The 22,139-nt window shown below is 30.9% G+C and overlaps 2 protein-coding genes across 5 annotated transcripts in view; one reads left to right on the top strand and one right to left on the bottom strand.

Annotated features, from left to right (window-relative positions):
• Positions 1-62: 62 nt before the first annotated feature.
• Positions 63-9,506, top strand: LOC148609564 (soma ferritin-like). Its single transcript, XM_088596475.1, has 4 exons — positions 63-230; positions 2,386-2,532; positions 5,746-5,871; positions 6,493-9,506. Exons 1-4 carry the CDS (start codon positions 126-128, stop codon positions 6,628-6,630), a joined length of 516 nt encoding a protein of 171 aa, XP_088452601.1. The 5' UTR covers positions 63-125; the 3' UTR covers positions 6,631-9,506.
• A 1,209-nt stretch (positions 9,507-10,715) lies between these two features.
• LOC148609565 (uncharacterized) overlaps positions 10,716-22,139 on the bottom strand; it is a 38,429-nt gene continuing 27,005 nt past the window's right edge. For all 4 annotated transcript variants that reach the window (XM_088596479.1, XM_088596480.1, XM_088596478.1 and 1 more), the window contains 6 exons: positions 21,563-21,794; positions 20,712-20,844; positions 19,446-19,646; positions 16,741-17,988; positions 16,244-16,325; positions 10,716-14,093 (listed from right to left, as the gene is read on the bottom strand). In XM_088596479.1, coding sequence (XP_088452605.1) covers positions 13,834-14,093; positions 16,244-16,325; positions 16,741-17,988; positions 19,446-19,646; positions 20,712-20,844; positions 21,563-21,794 — 2,156 coding nt within the window. In that variant the 3' untranslated portion in view covers positions 10,716-13,833. The remainder of the gene's footprint in view (positions 14,094-16,243; positions 16,326-16,740; positions 17,989-19,445; positions 19,647-20,711; positions 20,845-21,562; positions 21,795-22,139) is intronic.

The following is a 22,139-nucleotide window of genomic DNA, read 5'->3' on the forward strand; positions in this document are numbered from 1 at the left end:
TATATGAAAACAAATAGTTTTTCTTTGAAACGCAATATCATTGTCCGTGATCGATCTGAAAATTAACTTATTCCCACTTCCGGTCGACTATTATTCTTATCCTATTTTACATTTTGGGAGAAAATATGTCTCAAACACAGCCTAGACAAAATTTTCACACTGAAACAGAAGCTGGAATCAACAAACAAATAAATGTTCAACTCCAAGCGTCATATGTTTATCAGTCGATGGTATGAGTTCGATGTATATCCATATACTAAGAACATTATACTGTTATATAATTTGCATGCATGTGTATTTTGAATATCAACTGATCAGAGTCAATGCATAACGTATTAAACATATACGAATTGAATTTCCCTTAATATGGAACAGTTTGGGAACAATCCCTCCAATTTGGGTTAACCCTCTGTTTTGGGTACAATATTCTGTTCCCACTGTATCTCATTCCCTACCAAAGACAAAGTGAACATCGTCGGTTTCAGCATACTTGAAAATTCTTTATACATGTACATGGCTCCTTTTATCCAAATAATTTTATTCATAAATTGTACATTTCTAGAACATTAATATGAGGAAGGCAATGACCTTAAGTGTGAGCGAAGTCCAAAGCAAAACTAACTGGTTCCCTTTTCAACAAATTAAACTGCATGCCATTTTATCATTTTGCCAGGTTTATTTAGGTATTTTTCATCAGTTATTAGTGGGAGGTGACAAAGGGAATTCCAAATATTCGTAAACCTACTGGAAGAACTGTTTCATGTTCAGCATATATTACAGGGTTTTATCAAGATTCTTCCAACTGGAAGTAGCATTTAAAAAAAAAATAACCCTACATTTTTAATATTTCTGAAGCTTTAATGTACCCTGATGTAGTGTTTTGTATAGATGAAAGTCTCTCAAGCGTCAGTATGGTGAATTTTTAGATGAAGTTCTATACATTTAAGAGTGAGCTTTGCTTGCTTATCAATTCTCCATGAAAGGCAGGAATATTATTTTACACATAACCTACTTGTACATGAAGGATGTAATCAAATGCATGCCAAAGATTTTTTATGCAACTGACCATCTATTTCAAGGTGATAATGAATGCATTCCTTATCTTTGAAAAGCTATACTTTGTTTTGGACAAAATGATCAAAGCTATTTTTTTCTTAGGAGGGCAAGATTTTTAAACAGCAGGGGAGCTGAAAAGCGGAAAAAAACACATACTTGTACATTGTACATTTCTTTCCCAAACTTTTTAAAACCATAGTCATTTCTTTTTGAAATTGGAAAAAAAGAAAAGACCTCAAGAATATCAAAAAAGATTTACTTACTTTTACTGAGATGTGGTCTTTCATCAAACATTTTTATTTGCTTGGCTACAATATCTGTACACCTCAAAGGTGTAAACATGGATTTTTTTTCATGAAAACTATATTTGCAGAGATAAACTAATGACTTTAAGTATAGAAATTTCAGAAATCCTTTTTCAGAAAAAGCATTTTAAAAATTAATGAATGCTATCAGAAGCCCTTTAGGATAAGTAGGTGTATCTCTACATGTATTTTGATGATGCTACATGTATGATTGAATAAACAGGATGTTAATGCTTTTGTTGAGATCAGTAAGCCAAAAGAAAACTGACATTTTTTCTACTATTACTGCAGTTTTCAGGAGTGTGTCATGAGACTGGTGAAACCAGAACACTCCCTAAGAAACAGAAGTATATGAATCCTGAATGAGTTCAAGAGCTGCTTGGTCTAATCCATTTATGATCTGACGTGTCATATATTTTCTATTATGGCTAAATTTAAAAGTCAAAGATGTTGCTCCCAATCATATTTCTTGTTTATTTGAAAGGAATGTATTTTAGAGAAATTTTGAGCCATAGTCCTTGTCAGTTAATCAAAGTAAATGATGAATTGTGTAGGGAACTGAAAGTATATACAATTACAGAAGCTTGTCACACAAACTGTTAGTACATGTATCTCCATGAGACAAAAGAAAAAGATGGTTGGAAGGAGTATAACAGGATTTAGATGTTCTTTTATGTTTTTGTGACGAATCAGGGAACCTCATTCATATGACAATAAATGTATGTTGATTACACTGTATCTAAACTCACCTATGCAGGGGTGGATAAATAGAATTAAATGCAGGGAAGCAGGGCAAAAATTGTTTTGAGAGGAAGGATAAATTTGTGAAATTTCCCCCCAATTTTAGTTGGGGAATATATGTATGTCTTTGGATCTGCACCAGCTATCATACTCTAAGGAGAAAGTAGCTTTATGGTGTGATATTTCCCTTGTCAAAATTGTAAATACATATATGTGTCTATTTTGTACTTTCATTATATGTGCCATGTTCAATTATAGAAATAAAGATTTGTTTCTATTGTAGGCTTATTACTTTGACAGGGATGATGTGGCACTTCCAGGTTTCCATAAATATTTCAAAGAACTCTCAGCTCAAAAGAGATGTGGGGCTGAGGTTTTGATGACATACCAAAACAAAAGAGGGGGAAGAATTGTTCTTCAAAACATACAGGTATGTAGAGTAGGAAAATCATGGTGTACAAGCATTTTAAGTACTGGTATACAAAATGTAGATCTACATGTGCATTTTGTACATTAATATTAGAGTTGTACATTTTTTCATCGTAATGTGTTACTGTTATTGTTGATGGGGTATCAATTTTTAGCTCACCTGGCTTAAAGACTGTGTGAGCTGTTGTCATCACTTTGCACCCATTGCCTGTCATCATTAGCTTTTTTCAAACATCTTCTCCTCTGAAAACGCTTGACCAATGGGAATGAATCTTTGCATGGTTGTTCCTAAGGGTATTCTGCACAACCTGATCATTTAAAATTTTGAAATGTTGAAAAAAATGGCCACTATTACTAAAAATAGAACAAAGGGGTCAAAATACAGTTTTTGCAAATAACTCCAAAACAGTTGCATTTAGCAAACTTTTGACGTGGTTTATAATGCTCACCATCAGAAGACTGTCCCATGCTGAAATTTTAAAAATGATTTGTCATCCGATATAGGAGTTGTGGCTACCTGAATGGATTTTCTTGTTGTTTTTTACAAGTACAACATTGAAAATCTTCTTCTCTGAAACCAAGCAACAAAATTCAATTAAAGTTTGCATATTTGTTCCTTAGGGTATTCTGTACAAACTGATCGTTTGAAATTTTTGAAATGTTAAAACATGGCTGTCGTTACTAAAAATAGAACATAGGGGTCAAAATACAGTATTGTGCAAATAACTCAAAAACTGTTGAAATTAGCAAATTCTGACAAAAAGCAATATTGTTCAGTTAAGCTATGTTGGAGTTATTGCCCTTTTTTGATGGTTTTTTGCTATTTTTTATGTTATTTCAAAAATCGCCACCTCTGACACTACTTGACACCATCAAAAGACAGATCAATATCTAAATTTTCAAATCATTTGTCAGGTCTCACTAACCACTTCTAATTTTTCCATTACTTTACATGTTAAAAAAGTAATTTTCAAGGTTTCACTGTGAATTCCCAGGACACATTACATCTTAAAGTTGCATACAGCTTGAGAAATAAGGCTTTCAAAATTATTATGCTAATAGTACGATGATCATAGAAATTCTTCACAAAATTCACTTGAATAAATAATTCTGAAAATCCACATTTTTACCTTTTCTGCTAACAGACAGCATGGAGGCAAATTACTCACACATGTAAACAATATTCATACATTTTTGTGGTAAATTGCAATTATGGTTTTAAAGTACACATTCTCAGCTTTATTTTGAGTACTTTTGATCAGAAAACATATAATGCACTTTCAATGCATATATCTAGGTTCAGTGTAAATTTGGTACTACATAGGGGGTGGCCATTTGACATGGAAGTGGTTAGTTAGACCTCACCCAATATAGGAGTTAAAGCCCCTGAAACATATTTTTTTTTAAAAACATGTTCAACTTTGAAAAACTTTTTCTCTGAAGCCATGCAATAAAATTTAATTAAAGTTAACATAATTGTTCCTTAGGGTATCCTTCACAAGTTGAATGCTTAAACTTTTTCATCGGTTAAAAAACATGGCCATCATTACTAAAAATAGAACATAGGGGTCAAAATGCCTTTTTTGCTATTTTTTTCCTCAACTATAGAAAAATGGAAGATGGAAGCTACTCATAAGATAAACATGTTATTCTGAGTTGACTGGCAGTATTGAAATTTTTTGTTAGGCAACCATTTTCAGAATGGCTGCCAATTTGTGGCCATATTAATACCAGTTGCTCTGATTCCAATAATGTTTAGTTTCATCAAGAAACATGGTATTCTCAGTTGACTGGTGATGACGAAAATTTGTTCTGGGCTACCATTTTCAGCTAATGTGTACACTTGTTTTAATTTCAATGATATATGGTTTATGTAGTAAACATGGTCTTCTGAGTTGAAGTGATTATAAAAATGTTGTATAGCCTTGATTTAACTTCAATTTATGTTCATTTTCAGCAAATGTATAGTGGGCTAATGCCCCATTCCACCCAGTGGGATAATTGGGCATGGGGGCTCCTTCCCAAATTTTTTCCAGAGGTTCTAAAAACACATTTCCAACATTTTACGATGCCTTAGGTACTCAGGTATATCATTCATTAATAGGTGCTCTCTTTCAGTCATTTTTTGTCAAACATGGTAACAAAGCATGATACCTTTACTTATTTAGTTAATGGGGCATGGTTTGCCAGGTGAGCAATTCAAGGTCTTTGAGAGTCTCTTGTTTCAGTTATCCTGAATCAGTTTCAGTTTTGTTTCTTGTATTTTATATTTATGTACCTGCAGTTTTAATGGACAAGAATTTTCTGCATGAGATACATGTATTTGTATATTAATGAAAATGTCTATGTTTTCATTGAAGTCTTCCTTTTGATTTCTTGATTATGTACATATCTCAATGTCTTCCTGGCGTGACACAGTTACTTCAGGATTACATTTTTTGGAACTGGATTTAAGGAATATTATATATGGTTATAATAAAAGTAAAAAACTACAGGTTTAATAATGCAAACATTTAGTTTAAAAACTGGTGATGGAAGCAACTAATAGGAAAGAGATGGAAATTGTAATGCAATAAACACTTTGGTGCTAAGAAATTTGAGCATGGGACTACAGTAACTACTATTGACATTAAAATCATGTCTATTGTACAAGGATTGATTGCTGTCACATTATACTTTTATCACATAGTACTTAAGTATTAATCTCTGTATCAATCTCAGTAAGAATCAGGCAGTAGGTGAAACCTGGCATGAAAAAAAAAACATTTTGAAAGTTTGATTTGACTATTTTTTACCATCAGAATTAAGGAAAAAAGACGATATTCCATATCATGTTGGTGCACTTAATTATAATTTTGTTGAAATAAATGCACTGAAATTGAACATCTCAAGGGCAGATAACTCTGTCAAAAATCTCATTTTTCTAACATTCTATTGAAAAATTTCTGAGCAAATCCAGTGATGCAGAAAACAAATAATAGTCTTTCAAAAAGAGAAAGCATCCTTGAGTGAAATTATGTTGTCAGATCGATGGGTTTTTGACATGCATATTTCTGATTTTTCCGATTTTGCCTGATTCTTTCAAATATTTACACTTAACAAAGAAATAGTCTAAAACATAGTTAAGCTGTTGGAATATTATGACAGTAACATTTTAGACTTAAATAATAAGTTTTTTTTATATATTTCTTATTTCTTTGATTTATTATCACAGAAGCCAGACTGTGATGAGTGGGGATCTGGCTTAGATGCAACACAGACAGCTCTAGCCCTGGAAAAAACTTTAAACCAGTCTATCATGGAGCTACACAAAATTTGTATTACTCAGGGAGATGCTCATGTGAGTAACAATAATAAGATTTGAAAATATGATCATACACTGACAGTGATATGAAAGAAAACATAACTTACTGTATAAATATTTTTATAGCTTTATCCCTTCAGCAGTATCCAGATTTTATACTGTAGATTTTTCCTCTTTATTGTAAGTTATGAAATACTGAAGAATTAAAATTGGTATTGTGTTTGAAATTACCAGAAGGGAAATCATTTTCAGTACATAAAAAAATAGGATAACTGATCAGGAATGATCAGTTGGACAGTTTGATGACCATAGCTAGAGTGAAAAGGCACAACTGTTATACTGGGGTTAAAATAATAAAACTACTGTGTGTTAATGTAATTTGACTATTTGTTGGAATTATGACACTTATTTTTATGTTCCTAGAAAGGGGAACACCAAAGGATAGAAAGGTGCTGTTACTTTCTATTTTTGTCAAGCAGGAACACCGCTATAATTTATTTTAGAGCATTTCAAATCTTCGTCCAGAAAAGTTTCTTTATTTATTAATGTTTTAAGGTCTTTTACTAATGTGAAAAAAAATTAAAGCTGGAGAATTCTTAGCAATTGTATTTGTATTCTTAATGCAAAGGTAAATTGTTAAAATACATTGTATTTCAGTTTGAAGATTTCTTAGAAGATGAATTTTTGAACAAGCAGGTGGAGATAATCAAGGAACTGTCAGATCATGCGACTAAACTAAAGCGAACTGGTCCTGGGCTTGGAGAATATACCTTTGATAAAGATCTGTCTTCATAATGATAGTCTGAAATAAGAGCTTTACAGGAAATAAATAAATTGAGGTTAAAAATCATATTTTTTTATAAATTTAAAAATGAATTTCAAATGTGCTCATTTCAATTCAAATGACAAAATACTTTCGGCCTTTAGTCTGATACCAGTACTTTTCAAAATATGTTTTTGATTTTATTGATTCAGGAATGACCTTTAACCTCAATATATATTTTCTGTGATATCATTCCTAAGTCAATTGTACAATACTACTAAATGGTAACTGAAACTACGGGTTTTAATATTGTTATAGATATTATAGAGACTAATAATCACATCATGGGGCATAAAAAAAAAATATACTGTGAAAGTACTATTGTTTGTGGGGTACCAATTTTTGTGGTTTTGTGGGTAGGGCAAACCATGAAATTAGGTTCCCAATGAAAAAGAGATTTCCATTCATGGTTATGCTGAGAACCTCATGAATTTAAGAATCCACAAACTTGTGTTTCTTCCCTATCTGCGAAAATTGGTATCCACGAATTAAAATACTTTCATAGTAAAAAGTAGTTTTACTGCTAACAGAGAAAAAAATTAAACATTTATCTTAAAAAAAAATAAACAAAATTTAATATTATTAACTTATGCTAACTTACCTTTTGAAATTTTGAAAAGGAGAGTCTGATCATTTTGATTTTTTTTTTTAGAAACTGCATTAACAATTTGGCAAAATTGTAAAGGAATATTTATTGTTGTTTTGATTTTTGAGGTAAATAGCAATTACTATATCTTTTGTTTAATGGTGTCAATTTATATTTGTTCATATACAGTCGTTCCTTTCATTATCGTAGACAAGTCCAGAACCAACATTCCTTATATGGTGAATATTATATCACATCTTTTTCAATGAAAAACAAATAAATTTTCATAGTATTTCTTCCAGTTGGAACATATGTTATATTGGTATCTGTTCCATAACAATGATGGGAAACAAAACTCAATAACATTTTGAATGTATTTGAATGTAGGGTATTTTATTTGGCATTCATCACTAAGGTAAGGAAATGTACAACCAAGCTTTTTCATGAGGATGAGAAAGTATTCCTCATTCAGCAGTAATCTCTTATGTCGTTTAATATTTCATTAAAATATTTGTAATTTAATCACTTACTTGTTTGAATCTCACTGAATTTTATAAATGCTATTGACACTGTTCTAAACTTGCAAAGAGCTCTGGAGAATAGTGCAACATACAGTATTATAAGATAGATATTTATTAATGTGCTTAAGACAATGTATTAATGATTTGATTTGTAACAGGCTTTCTTATTGGTTGGTTTTCTTTGAGCAAACCAGATTATTTTGTATAACCTGTTAAAGAAAATAGAAGCATTCTTTAAATATTAAGATAGTTGTAACGAGACCAAAAGCAGGCTCCATGATATTGTAGGTGAACTACTAGGTGATATACTGTCAGGTGAACACTATTATAGGTTTCCAATTTAGCGATTTCTCTTTAAGTCTTCAAATTCTTATTATTGAAGTTTTTAAAAGGTGTTTTATCTGTATTTTTCTCCAATGCATTTATATGTGGGACACAAATGAGTATTTTTAAACTTTATAATAAAACTTGAATATCTTGATGTATATATGTATCAATTATTTAAAAATGTATTTTAGGATGCGAAAAAAAAATTTGTGTATCGATGTTGTTAAATATTAATCCTTTAAATCTTATAGCAATACTCTCCTAAAAGCCAAAATGATTTGAATTTTATTTTTCATTAAACTTAAATTATTTTTATATGTAAGAGTTTTATTCTAATTTAATGCTGTTTATGAAATAAGTCAAAGAAACTCCCTTTTATCAATGTTTTAGCACGGGCTGGTCATTTATGTTGTATTGTTTTACCCCGAGCAATAGCGAGGAGTTAAATAACAATATAAATGACCAGCCAGTGGTAAAACATTGATAAAATGGAGTTTCTGTGACTTATTTCAATCCTAATATGACTAGTTTTTTCATATTTTTGAATATGAGTTGCACAAAATGTTGGGCATGTGTTAATTTTTTGTTACCATTGCTGTGATCTGAAGAGCTTTGAAGCATGTCATATTAGAATTCAAAGATTTATATGTCTGGTAAATCCAGTCATTTTTTTGTATTTTAATATTTTTATGAATCCTTCTTATAATTTAAACAAGTGACAAGCCTAGTAAACGTATCAGTATTGAGTATAAAAATAATTGTTTACCTTTATATGAATGAAAAGAATTTTCTTAATGATCTCTGTTATATTTTTATATCTGTGATAATGTCTGTCTGTCTGCATCTAGGCATACCATGCAGCACTTAATTTTTTAACTTCTTATGGCATGGCTAGTTGAGGACTGAATGGGTTTAAAATATTTAAAGGCAAAACTTAAAAAAATATTTGGTAACCTTTGATAGGTCAATTCAAATATTAGTATGGTTCCACCGAAAATCGTAAAAAGGATAATTTATCTCTATTTGATTTTTATTCCCAAGTTGCTCAGATGCATTTGATAGTCTATCTAAATAATACTTTCAATTTTCATTATTCAGAAATATTGTATACTATAAAATAGTTTTTGACTCATTTAAAAAAAAATTTTGTAGCTTCCACAAGCATTTCAGTGTTAATGCTGAAAATGATGTCTTTTAGGCCTTCAGGGTTTCTGGTCCAAATGTTCTTGTGTATAAGAAGTACACGAGTCACTAATTATCATTATTTGCATGATTTTTTGGTAGAGCTGTACTTTTGTATAGAACTGTTTTTCTATGACAACAGGAATACTGACAATTTTTTGACATTATTTGATATTGTATTTAATGTTCTGTTTTGTATATGCTTAGATATGAATATAGTTTATTTCTTAAATAGATGTTTTGTTCTCTATGTGCAGTTGTTTAGTTGTAAACACTCAATTGCAGCATTTTGCCAGCTAAGTTGCATTTCCATGAACATAGTTTCAGTGACAATAAAAACTATGTAGTTACAATAATTAATTGACTTTTTCTAGGGTGTATTTAATACTGGGGAAACAACTTACTTCCTAAATGATTACAGATACCCCTTGCATAGAAAATCTATCAAGTCTGCATAACAGTCTGTTGATATATGACAGACAATATAAAGTTGAAGTTATTGACATGACAGGTATACGTCAACTCATACAGGAAGTTGATACTTGACAGTACCCAAAATTTGCTTACAAAATATGCTCCATCTATATAATGCCACACACTTAATTTGAAATTAATCCATCCACTGGGAGCTGAGATTTCTTTGACAATTTTTTTCTCTATCATTCCACATAGTGGAAAATGACTTAAGTCCTAAAAAGAATGCTTATATACAACAGCATTCAATATCACTTACAACATATATTGATTCCAATATACCACAAACTTGTTTTTTTTTTTACACTTAAAAGTATGGACTTGCAGTTCATTATGGAAAGAACAACTGTTTTGCCCACAATATTACACAAAATTTGAAATTTAATGAAAGTGTAAAGAAGTTCTAGTGTAAGAAATCAAATCAAACACCAATGCCTTTGAAATTTTTTGCAATCATGTGAAAATTGCACACAGTAACAATCATCATTTTTGAGCAGTCTTTCTAAAAATCAGACAAGCTGATTCATGCATATCAAAAAACCTCCAAATCCAGTTTTATTTTTTGTTCTGAAACAGTTAATGATCACACAGCCAGTCTTAGTTTTTCATTCGGTGGTTACACTTTTGAATTGTATAGATTGTGCATAACATTTGCACTTTGCAAGAGTTATTGTTCTTGATTCAGTTTCATTTGGTTGCTTTTAGTGGATTTTCTAAAAGGCGCAGATCTAAATGCAGAAATGATTATCATTAAGTAAAAGTATAGCATACATAGACTGAAAAAGCATTGTTTGTTTGGTGGATTTTTCTTTACCATTGACAGTATCTGAATTTTATGTTGACTGGTACTTAACTGATAAAAAAAATATTGAACAGACAATATGTGTGGATAACATACAGAACTAAACCTGAGGTGTGATTTGTGGATAACAAAACGAGTATGAAGGGTTATATAAAAAAGGCTACATAAATTGTATATTTAATTTTTTCAACTAGATGTACCTATTAAGACATGATTGTGCTATATCACAAATGGTAGCATTATTCAATCTTAACAATCATTTACATAGATAAAAACATACATCACAGTCCAGTCTACAGAGATTCGTCAGTCATGGTCAACTAAACATATACAAAAATAACAGGATGGTTTTTGTACCATAGCATTGAATAATAAAAAAAAACCATGCTATAGATATATATAGACATTTGTAGATGTACAAGTTTTAGATGAGGGTTTCGTGTGCCATGGTTGATGAATATGTGTCTCAACACACAATCTGATGGATTAGGAAGAAAAGTTTAGTAACATCATTAAAAGAATGCAGAAATCCTACCTAAAATAGTTACTTTAAACTACATGTACAATAACTGAGAAAATTCACAAAGAGAATACTGCCTGCTCCAAATGGACTTAAATCATATTGAAAGTTATCTCCCTGTGCAGGCCTCGGACAATGATTACACCTCTTCATTCACATCTGCATGTGATGCCTATTCATCCTATAAAATTTCATAAAAGTCCATTGAGTAGTATAGGATTAGTTGTGATTATGAGATACTAATCTGAATTAACTCCCTTTGTAGGCGACAAGTACACCTTTTCATGTACATCTACAAATAATGCCTGACCTTCCTATAAAATCCTGTACAATTCCAGGGAGTAAATAAGGATGACTTTGCAGGGGGTATAAAAATAATAGATGCTAACAGAGTAGTACACAAATAAGAAGACTTAACCAAACTATTAATGGAATATTCATTAACCATTTTATGGAAAGAAACATATAACGATCAAACTGAGAATAATATAACTCAAACATTATAGTATTGTCAACATGGCAAGTGACATGGGTCTCTACAAATATAAAATCCATCTAAATAGATATAAATGCAAAAATATAATATATAAAAAATAAGTTGATAAAGCTTTAACAAGTGGAATGTACATCTAACAACAAAGGTGTTTATTGATTTTCAAAATAACAAAGTGGACGGATAAATAAATAATATACCATAAATAGCACAAAAATATATGTCTATATGTCATTAACATCCTTGGTGAACTCCTACAGTGAAATGAGTCCATGCTAGTCTTTAACATACACATCAGAAAACCAATGATTTAGATAATGGGGAAACTAACTGTGATCTACTTCCTTCCAAAAGGTGGGCAAAAAATAAAGTCAAGCAAGAAAGTGAAAAACAACAGGATAACAGAAGTTTTCTTGAAAATAACATTATACAAGCACTATAGATCAACCATGTTACAATCAAACTACAGAGAATGGGGAATGTCATGTATAGATGTGTGAACACTTTAAGTACCTATTGTCATTGCACTTTCAAGATTGATTTCACAGAAAGTAAAAAAACCAAGTGTTGACTATGTATAAAGTGAGTTTTTGTGAAATTCATATTGTTCACTATTTCATTGAACAAGGAAGAGTTATGTGCAGAATTATTATTAAATTTATGTAAATGACAGAGCAATACTTTAAATTTTTGTGAACATTTTATACAAAAAACACATGTCCAATAGTAAATTTAGAAAAGTCACTTTGAATATATTAATTCAAATGATCATAAATTTTCATGCTAACATCTACATATAAATGCATTTAGAAGCAAAAATACATGGATAAAAAACAGAAGACAAGCAAATTTTCTTCATTTTCCCTTTTAAAAAATGTATGTTTTCTCCTGGAGTTCTATCAAAAATATATGAAAAATAAATAAATCTTTGTATCAGCTTTTCAAGGAACCATAGTCAAATGAAAACTGAATCTGTCAAAGAGGAAAAATATATGACATAAAAGGCAAACATTCTCTTTATCAATGTTGAAAGGTTTTAACAAGTGATATCACAGATTGTACAAGTTTATATAATTATATAATTACCCAATAAGACTAGCTCAACCACATTGTATTTCTAAAAAAAAAAACAACTTAACAATTACGGTTTCAAGTATAAAATAAAAATAGGGAATATGACTGTATACAATTAAAAAATGCATTAATGAAAGCATGCGATACAACCATCCCTAAAATACAGTATTTTAAACTACATATCTCTGAAAAAAATATTTACAAAAAAAATGAATTGGTATGTTTTCTTCAAAATACTGTGAAAGAATCATTATTTGTGGGAACAATTTTTCCCAATGAAAAACAAAATTTCCCATACATTTGTATGATGGATTTATAAATCAATGAATTCAAGAATCTACGAACTGACGTTTTTTCCCAAAACCATGAAATTTGGTACCCATAAATTAACAGTCTTTAACAATAAACATTTTATTACTCCATAATAGCATTTATATGAGGTTATAAGACATGGAACAGACTGACAAGATGTTAAGACTGGTACACCACAATATACAGTGAAGTTCTGGTATCAAACTGATTATAATGGTGACTGAACCCAACAAATCATGTACATATTCTAGTAATTAAAGTGATTGCTTCTCAAATCTCAAAACATATGGCAAGTCTGGTAAAGGCACATGTAATCAACAGATACATGTCAAAGTACAAATATAGAAATTTTCATTCTATTAAAATGATCTTTTTCTTTTAATCAGCATCCATGTTTCATTACAATTAGGTTCTGTCATTTCTGAGAATTGGTTCAGACAAGATTACTTATAGCAATAAGAATATGGAACAAGTAAGAAAAAAAAACTATAAGCGAATGCCACTTTGTATTTAGTGATTTAACCTAATTGCATTTTCTAAAGCGGAACGTATGCATAAAACTTACACACATTAGGACCAGAAAATAAATTCGGATTAATTATTGAGAGTCACAGAATGAAAAAGAGTAGAATATAAACTAAAAACAGACAAAATCTGTAAGAACATTATTATAATATAAAATAAAATTTTGAAATATCTGTTTCAAAGACCATTTTGACTACTTAAAAGATCAATAGGTCAAAAACCATTCAACAGTCACAATAAAATACTACTACCATTAAGGCTACTACAGCACTATAATGTCAAAATATCATCATTAAACTGAGGTAACCTTTTTAAATGCAAAATATCAAATACTGTTATGTTACAGCTATCTAAGCACATCATCTCCGATTTCTCTTTTTAACATAGTTTCTCCATGCTCTTTGTATAAGTTCTGCTGATCTTCGAGCCTTTCTGATTTTAGCAACTCTTTCTTTATGAGACTGGACTTTTGTTTGAAAGACATTCTCTACTTGGTCCTCTGGGTCAGGTGCAGTTGAGTGTTTGGCATTACTGGTAGTAGCAACAAAGTGGCCTGTTTTCTTTGGAACATACTCCATTTTCATGGTATGTCCCACCAAGACATCATTGAAACTGGAGTCTAAAAATAGGTATGAATAGAGCTTCAATTTTATCATTATTTTTCAAAGGATCACAGTAAAATACTTATAAAACTTGCAGAATAAACAAAAGAGATGAGTTTTGAACTTCATCAAGCGGTACATATCATAAGTTCACAGAAAGGTTCTAATGGTTAATGTTTAGGCATGTACACATGTATTCACAAAATCTGTACGTATGTAAGGCAAAATGCTCCTGAGTTTTATATATATTTTTTTTGGTTTTCCACAGAAATTCTAGAAAGACAACCTGCTGAATAAACTTTCCCTGAGCTTATTTTCACTTGCCCTAGGAAAAGGATGTTCTATAGCACAACAACATAAGCATTGTTTTCACTTTATCATACACAGACATACTTGAAGGGTGATTACTAAACAATTACTGTTTTTTTTTTACTGTAAAACAATTCTTTGTTTTTCATAAAAACAAAATCAAATTTTAGTTGTCAATATATGAAAACATAATTTTCCTGACTTCACAAAATTCAATAAACTATAAGTTCAAAATGGCAATAAGCAAAAAAATGATAATGACCTTCAAAAAATGCTATGCTACTGAGCAGAAATAGTGCTACTAGATCCTAATTTGAAAAGCTATTTTATCACTTCAATATCCCTTAAAGGTTTTGGTCCTAACATCTCCATCAATATTTTAACCCCTATATTGTGATATTTCAACCTCCCCTTATGATAATTTAACCCTCACTGCGACATATTATAAAATATCATATGACATCGGTAATGAAAAAGTCACAGTTCAAAATTTCTTATTTTAAACTCATACATCATCCTATAAATTGGAAATTATAATGACAAAGAAGTTTGAGAAGGGAATCCTGTATTTTCAGTTTGAACAGGGAAGGTCTATATATACTTAACCCTATGATGCAGAGTGAAAATTAAGTCTACTATTTCCTTTGTACCATAAATAATCACTTTGCTTTTTGATAATGCAAGGAATGAATGCTAGGAGCTTCTTTATGATCACCTATGGGAAGGAAGTTTACAGAAAAATGCTTATACCATTTACTGTAGAAGAATCACTGTTCATGCTAGACCAATTTTTGTGCTTTCCTTGGGTTTGGCAGAGCATAAAATATGATTCCCAACGAAAAAGGAAATCTTATATGAAAGACTTGTGAATTCCACAATTTCAAGAATATACCACAAATATTGGTATCTATGAGTAATAGTACCAGTACCTTCACAATAGATGATAGTGATGTTTCAACATTTCTGAGTTTCTAAATTATATAAAATGACTTTTTAAACAACAGGTGGTTATTAAATTTCTGCAAGAGTTTCTTGCTATTTTACATTTTCCCAGTTTTCTACAGATTTCAAGGGCGTATCCAATTTTCCTTCAGCCAGTTCTAGATTTAAATTCTTTCTCCATTCAAGATGGTAAAATCAAGATTTTCAATATGCAAGCTATAGCGAGCATGTTAAAATCTTAATTTTACCATAGAGAGTGGAGAAATAATTTAAACCACTGATTACTGAAGAAGAATCTATAAATAATCACTAGTGTAAATAATATACACAATTTAACTAGTGCTACACTAAATTGCTGCATTCTTTGACATAAGTGAGTAATATATTTGACAATTGTAGTCTTCTAAGCCCTTATTACTGAAACCTAAAAATAACTCTGTAATATACTTTGATTAAAATGGTGTAGATACAAACTTAAAAATGAAATTAAAAAAAAAAGCAATGAACTAAAGAAGCGTGGACAACTATGAAAACTGAAAATCAACTAAATCACACGATATACAGCTAAAAATTAAAAAAGAAATTCAAGTGAATTCTGATTTCATAAACTCTACCACTCCCTTTACCTTCCATTTCCAAATTTCAAGCTGATCATGATAATAGCAAATTATCATTCATGTTTTTTTTTTTTTTTTTAATTACATGTAATACAATTTACTTTCACATAAACTAAGTTTTGGCAAATACAATAAAATGAACATTTTTACTCCATCATCAATTAATAAATACATGTATATCAACATTGAGATGTTTCATTTTTAATTTTTTTTTCTTCCAGGTGAAAATAAATAGACTGTTTTACTGTAAAAACTATTAACTTCCTAAAACATGCCACCTGACACCATTTTTTCCATACCTTTTTTAGGTTTCTCTTGTCTTGACTTTTTCTCCGGTGTTTTGACTGAAGTAGCAGCTAGTCTGTCTAGTATAGATGTCTCCTGATCAGATAGAACACAGATTATTGAGAAAAATACTGCATATACCTTTAAAACATCCTCAAATAAAATATTTGGGAAATTCAAAAAAACAAAAAACAAAAAAAAACAAAAAAACAAAATAAAAACTTTTTTAAAAGATTGGACCAGAAGACTAATAGAGTCAACTCTTACCATGTGATATTGATAATATTGATACGGTAATGATTTTTGAAAGTATGTAGATATGACAAGATTTGACTATATTGTCATAAATGTTACAAATACTCATATCACAGTTTTCCTATTTTACTTGGTAGAACATGCAATAAAGTTTCAATGATAGTTCCTTTCATATAACAGTCCAAAATAAAATATTAACCCCATGATGGTAAGGGAATGCAATGTTATCATTATCATATTAATAATATACTCTTACCCTTGCCATAGGACCCCAGTTTCTGAATTTAACATTTGGAGTTTTCTGTTTTGGAGGTGCTTTTCTTTCGCTGTCACTATAGTCACTGTCTATAGATGGATCACGTTTCCTATCCCTACTTCGTCTATTTCTGTCTCGGCTCGTGCTCTTCCTGTCCCTACTTCGGCTGTTTTCCCTCATCCAGTGATAGTCTTGGCCCCATCTATCTTTACTACGACTAGGCCTACCATAGGTGTTTGTTTGACTAGTCCTCTGCCGAGATCTTTCTCGACTCTTTCGACTGTTTGGCACTTCACCATAGAAGCTAGGATTTGTATTCCTAGCAAACTCGTTATAGTCCTCATGATCATAATACACATTGTCATTACTCTTTTCCAACATAGAGGCTAATGCAGTGTCAAAACTAGTTGATGCTAGACCCATTTTGCGTGCATCAAATTTCTCTCCCCTTCCCATACCATAAACATAGTTACTAGGCAACATAGTTTCATCAGGATCAGAATCAAAGCCATTTTGTAGATTTTCCTTATCACTACTAATGTCACGTTTTCTTTCAGTCTTTCTAGAGTTAGATTTATAATCATCAGTCATATATTCAGCTGGCATAAATTGAACCTCCTTATCAGAATTCTTTTTTAAATGATTATGGAAATCAGCCACCGATGCAGGTCTGCTGGCAGCTGACGATGGTGGACGTGAAAAAGCAGACTCCCATCGAACAGTAGGATCTTTTTCTTGCTTCCTTTTTGCATAGAATTCTGAATCAGGAATACTACTTCCATATGATCTCATGCTTGCTCTTGAAGGAGGTCTATCAAAATTTGACTTAGCAGTGAAGAAAGTAGCACCAGATACCCGTGTAACAGCTGATTTTGGATATTCCTCACGCTGATCTTCATCATCTCTGTCAAAATCAGTTTTTGCTGTGAAAAATGTGTCCTGAGAGCCCCTTGTCTGTGCAGATGCACGGTTGTCATCTTCATCCTGTTCAACAATTTGTACTGGTCTAGTTGTATGACGAGTTGAGGCATGCCGTGACGGCTCACGGTGTACAAATGAACTTTTGGCTGGGGCAGTGTTCATGTTACGATCACCTCCATGTAAGACTAATCCTTCAGGATACCCTGCTGATTTTGACATACGTAACATTTCTTTAAACTCCTGTAATTTTTGTCTTGTGGCAAGCTCTTTCATTTCTAGTTGCCTACTGATGATCATATATCGCTCTCTGTCTAGCTCTGTCTGAACCTAAAATGAAAGTAGTCATAAATCATCAATGAGAATCAAACCTATTTCCCCATGGCAATGTTATAACATGATTTGTTAAGCAAAGCACTCCATAATATTGATCAACTGAAAGAACTACAATGGTTTTTCATGGTTATTTACTTGATTATTTTCCCTAAGAGAGAGGTGCATATTTTTCACAATCTGCCAAGGCATATTTGTTATAGTAGTTGCATTGTAACTAGTTGGTTTAAAAAAAAAGAAAAAAAAGAGTACAAGAATATGATAAAATCTTAATCACATAGATAAAACAATTATAGTGAGTTGTTTTAAAGGCAATCAGTTTTCCAATTTTTAATATAAGTAAATCAAAATGAGTTCTTATCCAAAATCATACATTTACCAGAGCCTAAAAATACACTTTAAGGTGAACAATCCCAAATTCAAACATGAAATATAGGGTTATTGCATTTATATTGGTGAATTTTGTCCTGAGAAGATCTTTTATTGCATGAGCTTGTGAGTGCAATATCATACACTGTGAGGTATAATATTCACTTTTATAAATGCAATAACCATTTTATTACACAGTAATAAATATTTCAGAGATCCGTATGTGCTTATATACATGTAGATACAATGCACTTGTTTACACATTTGTTTCATATTGAACTAGTTAAACATAGACCAAAACTTCACACATGAACTAATTCAAAATAGACCAAAACTTCATACATGAACTAATTCAAAATAGACCAAAACTGCATACATGAACTAATTCAAAATAGACCAAAACTTCACACATGAACTAATTCAAAATAGACCAAAACTTCATACATGAACTAATTCAAAATAGACCAAAACTTCATGCATGAACTAATTCAAAATAGACCAAAACTTCACACATGAACTAATTCAAAATAGACCAAAATTTCACACATGAACTAATTCAATATACATCATACATCTCAACTCCAAAGTTTTTTTACTCAGCCATTTACTCTAGAATTACTGTTAATTGACATTATCCTCATTTATTCAATATCCAACTGACACATTCACAAACAAGTGAAATTTGAAATTATGAACAACTGGCATCCGAATTCTGTGTTGAATTTTGTCTTAACTCACGACAACAAAACAATATTATCAAAGTCAATTTCAGAACACTTCAGTTCTTTTCTGAGAATAGTTATATAGCTTGCAAGTAAATATGAATAAACTTACTTAATTAAACTTTAATCAAAGTATCCTACACAATAACATACATCAGTTAAATTATCTCCCCTTAAAAAAAAAATCTATATTGCAATTATTCTTAAGGCTTGGGGATAAGGGAGGTGAAAAGATACTATGATCTAATCAGAAAAACACTGTTGACATTTTGACCAAAACAAAAAAATATTTTACAAAAAAGAACAATTTCTTTAAAAATTGCAGTTATTTTATCATAGAACAAAAAGCAAATATAACTTTACCCTTTCTTGTTTCTTTTCTTCATTTCTCAACATGTCATAGACCTGTCTAGTATTTAGTGTGCCGTCATGCTTTCGATACTTTCCAAACTTATCTACCAGTGTAGGTTTGGCTGATCCTATCTCAGTCTTGATTTGCTCTGACTGCTCATTCAAATGATGCCGTTTCTCTTCAACTATTTCCAACTTTTTATCAAACTTTGCCTAGAATATAAATTTAGCTTTTTTGATAAAACATTAAAACAAATAATCTATGAGCTCACTAGTGATACCCCCGTTTTTTTTAACAAACAGGAAGAAGATGTCATACAAGTACGAAAATGCATTCCATGATTCAGTATACACATTAGAAGCTATGTGTATAATATCAATAGGCTACGATTTTACAGAAGATGAAAATTACTGAGTAAAATTAAATGAGCGAGAAACCTAAAAAGGGAGAAAGGGTACAAGTCATTATGCAAAAGCAATATATCAAATATCTATACATTCCTTAAAATAGAAGCTGATAAATCTGTTATGGAAAAAATGTGTTACAGAATGACAGAATGAAAGACACAGGTAAAGTATACCATCTTCTCCTACATAGTGGGGGTATAATAATAATAACAAAAATAACAATACAAAGTACAGTATGAATCAAAGTTTATATAATAATAATATAATCATAATAATAATATAATAATAATAATAATAATATAATAATATATATATAATAAGTTTTAAGAATAACTTAATATCAATTTGTAACAAACTTTCTGGTTGGTTGGTTCTCTTTGAACTAATTCTTTTATATTAACGCTGACCAATTAAAAAATCCTACACGAAATAACATTTTGATAATATACCTATTCTTAATATTTGAACTAAAGTTTATTAGAAATTTAATTAAAGGGAATGGTTGTAAATTTTGAACAGGTGAAAGGAAATAGCCTGGTTTGAATTACGTCTGTAAGTGGTTTCTGAAGAGTTGTGTCCACAAATATGACCAGACAGACAGACCCACATACCGTTGGACATATGGATAGACAGGGTATTTCTATGTCCCCTTCTGCGAAAAATATCAAAAAGCTTGCATCTTTCGGTTGATTTGTCCTACATGTGTGTTATGTTTGTTTGCTGTGAGTTTATGACTAAAATGAAAGTTTTACTGCTATTTATCTACATAAATGGAATTTTATTTTATAAGGGACTGATATATAGTCCCAAATATATAGAGTGAGAAATATAAATATCCCAAACTATGTAATAAGCTCATTGCCTACTGACCTGTCTCTTTTTCAGTTGTTTTTCCACTAGTTTTTCTTGTTCTACTAGATTAGGATCAGCCTCTGTAGATTTTAGTTGTTGTATATAGGCATGTTGGTCTGATATCTGATCCTTTGTTACCTCCAAATTTGTTCTGTAATAATAAATAAAGGGTAAAAAGATTTTACTTGGTGTTAAAAGCTTATTTCTTTAGCTATTACAAGTTTTGAATATAATTTATTTCTTAGATAAAGTTTTGCACTTGATACCAAAAATGTCAATGAGTAAAATGGCATATTTTAGAGTACAAAGAACAGAATTGGTGCTATGAAGTAGGTGTGATCTAAACTGTTTTAAAGCAGACTGTGTGTGACAATCAGCATGGTGGACACATAATACCAACTAAGTCTAGTTAAAAACACATTAATGATAAATATATTGCTGCCAAGTTATTTATTTTCAGGAACATTAATTTTGTGGACAGCAGAAAATTTGAGAGTTTGTGGCAATTTAAATTCAGGCACTTTCAAGGAAGCATCTTAGTTTTATTGGAATAATCCAGGAAATATATAATAACTGGTACCCTGCAAACAATAACACATCACCCACAAAAATATGGAACTTCTGAACTTGTGAAAAAATCAAAATTCTTCAAAGGTTATGGAAACTATTTTGACAGTGTCCAAAGAGTAATCAAGGGACCAAGAGTCAACACAAATAAAAAAAAACACAATCCAGACAAAGACCAGACAGGTAAAACAAGTACACACAACAAAGAACTTCAATTAACCAAATCCAAAAGAAACAACTAAATATGGACCAGGTGCACCGGTAGGGTAAGCATAAACATGTCACTAGTCATAAGAACCTACTTGAGTTCTTGTTCCATTATGTCTAACTCCTGTGTAGCTAGACTCAGTTTCATCTCCAGTAGTTCTTCCTCCTTCTCCTGCTTCTCTTGTTGTAGCTGTTCTACTTTTGTGTTTAATGTTTTTATTTCTTTTACTCTTTTCTTCTCAAAAGGTGATTGGTACTTTCTACTTCTTCTTTTATGTGTTTCTAGTAAGGCTGCTAATCTCTTTATTGGGTCTTCTGGCAGAGGTTCTTTAAAAAAATAAATAGTGCAAAGCCTCAGGGAGAGGTTCTAAAATAATTAAATAGTGCAAAGCCTCAGGCAGAGGTTCTAAAATAATTAAATAGTGCAAAGCCTCAGGCAGAGGTTCTAAAATAATTAAATAGTGCAAAGCCTCAGGCAGAGGTTCTAAAATAATTAAATAGTGCAAAGCCTCATAATCAACTGCTAGATCACAAGTATATTCTATACAACATATTTTTTTGAAAATTCATACTTTTTTTTAAATAAACAGCTTAAAAAATAGTATATCAAACTTCCAGAAATAACAAATAGAACTTAATGTGTAGAACATTATCTAGAAAATTTGTGGATAC

Source organism: Perna viridis, chromosome 8 (genome assembly GCF_037379345.1).
Source record: "Perna viridis isolate PV_CMFRI_1.1 ecotype Kerala chromosome 8, ASM3737934v1, whole genome shotgun sequence".
In the NCBI taxonomy this organism is placed as follows: domain Eukaryota; kingdom Metazoa; phylum Mollusca; class Bivalvia; order Mytilida; family Mytilidae; genus Perna; species Perna viridis.